This window comes from Ovis canadensis, chromosome 18 (genome assembly GCF_042477335.2).
Source record: "Ovis canadensis isolate MfBH-ARS-UI-01 breed Bighorn chromosome 18, ARS-UI_OviCan_v2, whole genome shotgun sequence".
Classification (NCBI taxonomy): domain Eukaryota; kingdom Metazoa; phylum Chordata; class Mammalia; order Artiodactyla; family Bovidae; genus Ovis; species Ovis canadensis.
Genome location: NC_091262.1, coordinates 73,099,663 through 73,108,027, shown reverse-complemented (window position 1 = coordinate 73,108,027; position 8,365 = coordinate 73,099,663). Strand labels below are relative to the sequence as shown.

General features: G+C 54.9%; 1 protein-coding gene across 1 annotated transcript; it reads left to right on the top strand.

The window, feature by feature from the left end:
- The first annotated feature begins 5,047 nt into the window (after positions 1-5,047).
- Positions 5,048-6,763, top strand: GSC (goosecoid homeobox). The gene is made up of 3 exons (XM_069559427.1): positions 5,048-5,494; positions 5,966-6,225; positions 6,551-6,763. Exons 1-3 carry the CDS (start codon positions 5,137-5,139, stop codon positions 6,704-6,706), a joined length of 774 nt encoding a protein of 257 aa, XP_069415528.1. The 5' UTR covers positions 5,048-5,136; the 3' UTR covers positions 6,707-6,763.
- The last annotated feature ends 1,602 nt before the right edge of the window (positions 6,764-8,365 follow it).

Below are 8,365 nucleotides of genomic sequence, written 5' to 3'. Positions count from 1 at the left end.
TACATATCAAAAGGCTATAGGCCAATTTCTGTCAAAATTACACATGAAGTTAAGCAGTACAAGCAATTTATTTAAACACTAGTCATTGTAGAAAAATTCAAAACCATATGCTCTTTTAGCAGTTTTTCACAAATGCATTTGACCCATGACTTGGCTAGACATACAAGCTTCATAATTTACTCTAAATTTCAAATCCCCTTGACGTTTAAATAAAAGATCTTCATTAATGAGGTTTACATGAATGAAAACTTTAGAAGCTGATATCGGTTAGCGCGCGGCTTCGAAAACCGTCTGTGCAATCGTTCTAATTTTCAAATGACTGACTTTGCTAATCATTTCAAGAGAAAGTTCCACTGAGAACAAATTATCATCATTTGCATTCTGTGATTTGCAAAAGCAACAGTGCAGTCACTTTGAAACAAACTTTGGTAAATAGCTCGCCTGAAAGAAAATTTCTGTAACTAACCCTGGAAAACTGGAACTTTTTTTCCCCTGATGCCTTGGGAACGCATTATTTTTCGATACCCTCTTCTTCTCCCCCAGCGTTACGAGTTTTCCTAACACCTTGATAATTTCGTCCTCAGGGGCTAAGGGGGGGTTTATGTGGAATGTTCCAAAACCTCTATCAAAATTCAGCCAGTAAGCGTTCCTAAATCTGACTGAAAGTCATAGTCCCAGCCCTCCTAAGCGCTGCTTCTTAGCCGGGTGGCATTTGCCTTCGTGTTCAACTCCATCCACCCAATCTCATACGGAAAATCCCCTGGGGCTCCTGAAGGTGTCCTCCAGGGAGCCGCAGGGTAATGGAGCTGGTTTTGAGCACTGATTTCCAGACTCTGTATTTTTTTTTTAAGTCTAAATGTAAACAATAAAACTGACAAGCTTTGTGCAGACTGCTCGGGTCTCTACTCTGCGCCCAAGGCAGCAGCCGCATCTGCCCATTGTGCCTAATTCTTCAGACTCTGCGAAGGGGCTACATGCTTTTGAAAAGGACACGCCAGCTTTTTGCACATGCCACGAAAAATCCTACTTAAATGCATCCAATTGTGAACTCTGCTCTGTGACCAGGCAAGAGGCTGAAAGAAATAAGAAAAGTTCCTGGAACCAAACCGTAAGAAGTTGGGGACCACAAACGCATTTTTCTTTTTATAACCGTGTGTGTGTGTGTGTGTGTGTGTGTGTGTAGTGGGACAAGTTTTCCCCATGATGGAAATATCTTTGGGCAAGAGGAGATACCCAGATGCACACTCTAAACTTGGTTACTTGGTTTTACATCAGAGAAGCAATTTAATCCACACTCTATGAATCAATCTAACGATGACCGCAGTGCAAATGCATCTTGAGAGATGTTGAATTGCAAATACACCTTACTCATGTGGAATCCGCTGATCCACTATTTAATATTTTTAAAATGAAGGTTATTACCAGGGCGACTGACTCTTCAAAAAACACATTTTCATAGACTTCGGTATGGTGATTGCTTTGTGTGAAATCGTGTTTGGGTGATAATAGGGAAAATCAGGAGCGTGTTTACTGCATTTCCGACCTAAGCTCTGGCCGGCCGCCTCCAGACGCTCCCGGTCCTCCCATGCTGAGCAGTGCTTGCAGGGCGACAAACAATCGCTTAGCAACACGAGGCGGGCAATTTGCGTGCGTCGCATTTGTTATTCCAATTGCACTGGTCAACAGGAGCCTATTGATTGTCTAGTACGCGTGGTGGACACTTGTGGGTTTCAGCCCGCAAAGGAGGCGCAGCGCGGGCGCAGCGCCCCTGACTGCCTCCCTCGGCTCTCACCTCCCTACCGACTCAGTGGAGCGTCTTGGGATTGAGCGGAAAGCTGGAGCAAGAGGCCCCTTCCCATCGGGATGAGCTCCCCGAAAGCCCACTGCATAACTGGAGCAGAGTGACCCTGGAGTCCCTGTGACTTCTCGCCTTAAAGCTACTACGCACTGCAGGACAGAGCTTTCGCACTTGCATTTCCTCATCTAAGACCCAGCTCCTACAGAGACCCTGCCCTCGGGTGGGGGCGGGGACAGCACACTCCTTTGTCCCAGTGAAAAGTACTAAAAAAGCTCCTAATTCCACCCCAGGCTCCTTGGCAAACGGGGGCAATTGTCCAGCCTCGTTAAACGTTCAGGTCGTAAGGGACCCAAAGATTGTTGCCATTGGCTCAAAAACTTGAAGAAAAAAAAAAAAAAAAAAACCAACCCTGAGGCCTGGAGAGGAGGGTTGAATGGCAAGGCGGCAATGTACGGTCTAGAACTCGGAAGCCCCAGACTCACTTGCTCTTACCACGCTCTTCTTCCAGGAATCGGATGGCATAGTGGGAAGGCTACAGAAAAGCAAGGGGGTGAAGCTTAGGGGTTTGCTAAATCAGATTATTAAAGAGAACTCTGTACCCAGCAGAAGGAGGCAAGACTATGCTATGTGTTGCCAGTAAGCAGGGAGGTTGCCTTATTTAAAAATTCGGAGGCACTCTGAGATCTGCCACTGAAGTCTCCGCGTGGTGCTGGTCTCAGCACCTTTGCAGAAACCCACAAGGAATATGCCCCCCTTTCCCGCTGTGCTTCTGCCCATGCCTGGCTCATCAAAGGTATTAAAAGATACACGCATGCACGCGCGTGTGCGCACCGCCGCGGGCGCCTGGCTACGAACACGAAGGCACCCACAATACCTGCCGAAGTAACATCTAGCTGTGTTCCATCATTTGCCCCGTAAAATTAAACTCGGAAAAGGCTGACTGGGAATATGTGTGCCTGGAATCTACCTAATGATTTTTAAGTCTTTACGAACGAGAAAAAAGATAAAATGAAATAAAAATAAAGCCTCCATCCCTAGTTAGTAGGAGAGGAAGACGTGATGTACTTCTTTATTTCTTTCCCTAGACTTGACCTCTCTGAAGGGAGAGAAGGGTCCCACACTCTTTCCTCTGAGAGCAGAGTTTATTGTGTCAAAAAAAAAAAAATCGAGCGCCTCCCCAAATTGACACCCATCTCTGTCCTACCCTAATCTCCTCCTACAACCACTTCTAAATTGGCTCAGCGCTCAAAGAAGCACATTTCTTAAGGCATGAGTGGGTGAGCGGATGGGCATGATGGGCATGAGGGCGCCGAGGTCCACCCGGGGAGGCCTAGGAGGAGAAGCGCCGCCGCCTAGCTTCTGCGGATCAGCGCCGCGCGCCTACCGAGTTCTGCGCGCGGGCCGCACCAAACCTCCGCGCAAGCTGTCCTCTGACCCGAAAACAGCAATTGACGAGTACCCTTTTCCCCTCTGCCCCAGAGCCGCCGAGGAGGCAGGCCACATACTTAGCCTGATGGCGGCGACTTCAGACACCCTTGCTGGGGCCCAGGTTAATTAGGCAGTAAGAAATAGAGAAAAACAGGCGTGAGCTAAAGTCGACCTTCCTTCGGAATGGCCGAAGTGCCCCGGTACCCCGCGCTAGGCAGTCTCGCCCGGGCCGGGCACTACCCCTTTCCCTGGAGTGGCCGGAGTTGCCTGAGCAAAGGGCCCAGAAAGTAAGGCTCTGCCTTGAACCGGTGTCAAGGCCCTCGCGTGCCGCTTACAAGCGGTGCGCACCGTCTCCTACCTTTTCGCAGGGCGCTTGGCCGCCCGCGCTCCGTCGTGGACCGGACGCGCCTCCAGCAGCTCCGGCTGAGGGGGCCGTGACGCGCCGAGGAGCCTGCAAATCACGGTGGCCGCCTGCCGCGAGCAGAGCCGAGCTTCGGTCAGGCCACCGGGGCCCAGGGAGTCCAGCTTGGGCCTGGTGGGGGAAGGACGGCTGCGGGGGTGGGGCGGGGTGGAGAGGAATCTGTCTCAGTCAGGGAGTCAGCAAGTCAAAAGGGGAAAATGCGATTCATTTGCTGGGAAAAGGGACAGAGAATCCTGAAGTCCTATTTTGGGGATTTTGCGTTGAAAACAAAAACAGTTAAGAAAGAAGACACTCTACTTCCGAAAAAAAAAAGCGCACACACACAAAACCACAAGACCTACTGACACCCACGCAGGAAGCAGTTGGAAGCATCGCTTCTGATTGCTGCCCTGGGTGGCGAATTTTAGGATGAATTTGGGTCTCCGCTGTGTAAGGGCCTAAGGACTACTATGCTATACTAGCTTTCAGACCCAAAGTGACTACAAAGGGGAAAAAAAAAAAAGCATATATATATATGTATAATTAAGAATCACGGTGCACTTCTTTCGTCGTTTTGTCGTTACAAATTTTGGCGCTTGCAACAACGAGAGGTGTTTGTTTTTTTTTTTTTTTTTGAGGGGAGGGCTTAACCAGTTCCATTCGGGACAGAATGTCAAGATAGAAACCAGAGGTGAAGTTAGGCGGTCAGTGCACGGGGGCCGAAGGCAAGAGCGGAATTTCAATCTTGCTTGATTGAGGCCATAGACTCACATGTTCTAAAACAAAACCAATTCCGAAAGGAAAAGGAAAAAGTAGCCTCAAAGTAAAACTAGCCACAATGAATTTGAGTTTCATGCAGAGGAAATCGCACCCAATAAGAGGACCCCCAAACTGAGGGGAAAATGTGGGGGGCGGAGAGGTCGGAGGAGGGAGTTGTTAACTGCGGCCCTACGGCGGAATTAATGAGATTAACCGGCGCAATTAGGACGCCCGCCCAGCTCCGCCGGCCCGCTGCGGAACGGCTGAATGGAAAAGATTAGGTTAATTTCATTAATTTGCAATCCACAATCTCTTTTCAGGTCCCCGTAGCCCCCTTTCCTTGGCACCTCTTCCCCTCCCTCTTTCTTCAAGCCCCCCACCCCACCCCCACCCACCCAAAGGAACAGAAAGGGCCAAATCTGGTTCTGTTTGTCATCTGCATATTACCAGGAACTAAATCCAGGATGACGTCGACTCAGTATAAAACCAACAAGAGGTTCAGCTGGTCTAAGCTCCGTCCTACCCGCGGGTCGAGTTCGGCGAACGCTGCAGCGAGGGGCGGGCGGGCGGGAGGAGGGCGACGAACGCAGGGGGCGGGGAGGGGCGCGGGGCTGCGCGCTCGCCGGCGCTCTCTTTCGGTTTGGTCCTCCACGGGAGGAGCGGGGACCCCCCCCTACGCCCCCGCCTCACTTGGAGGATTTTTTCCTCGGCGCGTCCCAGCCGCCCCCCGGTCCCGGCGCGGGGCTCGGGGATGCCCGCCAGCATGTTCAGCATCGACAACATCCTGGCCGCCCGGCCGCGCTGCAAGGACTCAGTGCTGCCCGTGGCGCCCAGCGCCGCGGCTCCCGTCGTCTTCCCGGCCCTGCACGGGGACTCGCTCTACGGCGGCGCCGGTGGCGGCGCCTCCTCGGACTATGGCGCCTTCTACCCGCGCCCCGTGGCCCCGGGCGGCGCAGGCCTCCCGGCCGCGGTCGGCGGCTCGCGCCTGGGCTACAGCAACTACTTCTACGGGCAGCTGCACGTGCAGGCGGCTCCCGTGGGCCCGGCCTGCTGCGGGGCCGTGCCGCCGCTGGGCGCCCAGCAGTGCTCCTGCGTCCCGACGCCCCCAGGTAGGGTCGCGCCTGCGCTGGCCTCGGCCTCGCTGGCCCTCCGCGCTCCTCGGCGCCCCGGGACGCGGGTGGGCGGCGGCGTTTTCTTCTCTCACTTACCACCGACTTTTCTCTTGCAAACCTGCCCCCAAGCCCCATCTTTGGGCGGATCGGGAGCAGGGGGTTGCACACTTGCTGCACACTTTAGGCGAGAGTTAGCAGAAAGTGTAACTGTGCCTGCGTGGGGGAGGCTGGGCTTTTAGGATTCCCCTAACCCGCTTTGGGAGTGTGCGAGTGGACGCGGTAGCAAGGTACGCACCCCCCTGCCCTCCGCCGGGTTCCTTGCACCCTGTTTTTCGCGCACCCCCCGGTTCCCCGCACCCGCTGGCAGACGCTTTTAAATCCGAGTGGGTCGCCGGCGGGGCGGGCGTGTGTGCGCGCGCGGCGGCGGCAAGGAAGGCGGCTGACCCCGGACGCCTCCCTCTGTCGCAGGCTACGAGGGCCCCGGCTCCGTGCTGGTGTCCCCCGTGCCGCACCAGATGATGCCCTACATGAACGTGGGCACCCTGTCGCGCACCGAGCTGCAGCTCCTCAACCAGCTGCACTGCCGGCGGAAGCGGCGGCACCGTACCATCTTCACTGACGAGCAGCTCGAAGCGCTGGAGAACCTCTTCCAGGAGACCAAGTACCCAGACGTTGGCACCCGCGAGCAGCTGGCCCGGAAGGTGCATCTCCGCGAGGAGAAGGTGGAGGTAGGCTCAGGACCCCGCCGGGGCGCGCCCTCTCCAGCGAAATAAGCTCCCCCACTCCAGCCGGGTATGCTCGGCTCTCCCTGGGTCTCCCGGCTCTTTGGAAACATCCCCGGGGAGGCCCGGAGGCTGCGGGAAGGCGTTTTAGGCCCAGGAAGTTGAATGAAAATACGGAAGCGAGAACGGGCCCCCATCTGAGAGCGTGCGCGCCGGGTCCCCCCCGGTTCCCTGGGCGAGCCCGGGGGGTGAGTGGGGGTGCCCGGGCCTGGCGGGGGGCGGGGGCACGCCTTCGATCCTCACCGTTGTTTTGTTCTCCCTGGCGCAACAGGTCTGGTTTAAAAACCGCCGCGCCAAATGGAGGCGGCAGAAGCGGTCCTCTTCGGAGGAGTCGGAAAACGCTGAGAAGTGGAACAAGACGTCGTCGAAGGCGTCGCCCGAGAAGAGGGAAGAGGAAGGTAAAAGCGATTTGGACTCGGACAGCTGACGGCCGCGGGCCGGCCGTGGCCCTTGCCTAAACTCGAAGGACTTGCACACCAGACGATGCTACTTTCTTGCACACGCGCTGCCTTGCGGGAGGAGGGGGGTGGGGGTCGAGGAAGAGGAACTGTAAATAGTGTACCGTCCGAAGGGTGGGCGCCTGGGGTCGGGCCGCCCCGGGGCTTGCAGCCCCGAAGTCCAAGGCCGCCGGCGACTCGCTCCCCACCGTAGTATTTATAGTTAAATTAACGGTGACAGTACAATAAAGTGACGGCGATGTAGACGGGCCGCATTCTGTATTTCCTACCCTACCGCCAGCACCATCCGAGGCCCCCGCCCCCCACACACAAAAAATGTAGTTAGTCGGTAGCTTCCAAAGGAAAACTGGACAGCTGTGATCTGCCTCCCAAAAAAGGGAAAAAGACAAAAGAGAGAAAAACAGAAAGTCTGGGTACGATGGTCGCAGGACCGGGTGTCCTGGTTTACGCTTCCTGCGGAGGTTTCCGGGTATGGTGGAGAGGGGCATTGCCCGCTGCCTAGAGGAGGTGTTGTCCCGGAGAGGAAGCAGCCTGGGGTCCTGTTCTCGCCCTCGGGGATAGTCAAGACCTTCTCTCTCCTCGATGCCGATAGATAGGGCAGCGGGTAAGAAGGATCCTCTCGAGCTGAGGGATCCCAAGTGCGTCTCCAGAGCCCGTTTAGCCCTTTCAGCCAGCCCTGGAGTTCCCCAGAAATCCCCAGAAGTAAGGCGGCGGGTCCGCGTGGAATTAGGCACGGCTTCTCCCGAGAAACTTTCCTGGATCTTTCCTGGCCGCTCTCGCGGCTCCCTTCCTCCCTGTTCAGTGTTTTTCTCTCACAACCCGGCCGGGAGGCTGGGAGCTGTGCGCCCCAGAGCTCAGTGGGGACCTCCGCCGCGCGGCCCTTCGCTCTTCCCAATGGGAGTTTGGGACGACTCTATGCTCCTAGCCTCAGTTGGTCACAGACTACTGGGCTCAAGATGAGCCTCTGACTTTCTCTGCCGGCTGTCTTGGGTCTACGCCATGGGGCCAGAAAAGGAAAAGCCCGCGAGTGGCTGGAGCCGGCGCTGGTCAGCAGCTTGGGAAGGCCTAGAGAAGCTTGCTGGTACCAGGGAGGCGCTAGGGATGAAGATGAGAGCCTGCCTTCTGTATGGCTCTCCAGACCACGGGAAGGATGGAGTGGAGGCCGAGGGCCAGCAGGAATAGCTTTTAACGTGTTAAACTTTATTGGTTTTGAGCTAAATGCCTTTTATAGAAAAGGAAGCTAAGGTTCAGAGTGGTTGCCTGCTGCCCAAGAGGTGAGTTTGTCCCTTCTCCTGGGAGGCCTCCAACAAGGTCCCTTCACCGCAAGGCTGTGCGTCCTGGCTGGGAGCACAGCACGTGCAAGAGTTACAATTTTTCTTTTCTTTTTTTATTTTGCAAGAAGCAGTAGTTTTCCCCAACTTTTGGGGGGAAGGTTTAAAAGACAGAAGTGACTCCTGGAGCAGGTGAAAGCACTTAGGATATATGGGCTCCCAAGCATCACCTTTCAAATAAAGAGAATCCCTACTATGAAGGGGCGGGAGGGTGGCAGGGAGCAATATGGAGACCAGGTCTGCCTCAATATTGCCTTGGTTTTTCACCAGACTATTATTTGTGACTTTGGGCAAATG

Bases quoted from the DNA above. Each gene is read 5' to 3' on its own strand.
- GSC (XM_069559427.1), top strand. From the start codon at position 5,137: ATGCCCGCCAGCATGTTCAGCATCGACAACATCCTGGCCGCCCGGCCG. The intron at 5,495-5,965 runs GTAGGGTCGCGC...CCTCTGTCGCAG, and splicing joins CTGCGTCCCGACGCCCCCAG to GCTACGAGGGCCCCGGCTCC. The intron at 6,226-6,550 runs GTAGGCTCAGGA...CTGGCGCAACAG, and splicing joins TCCGCGAGGAGAAGGTGGAG to GTCTGGTTTAAAAACCGCCG.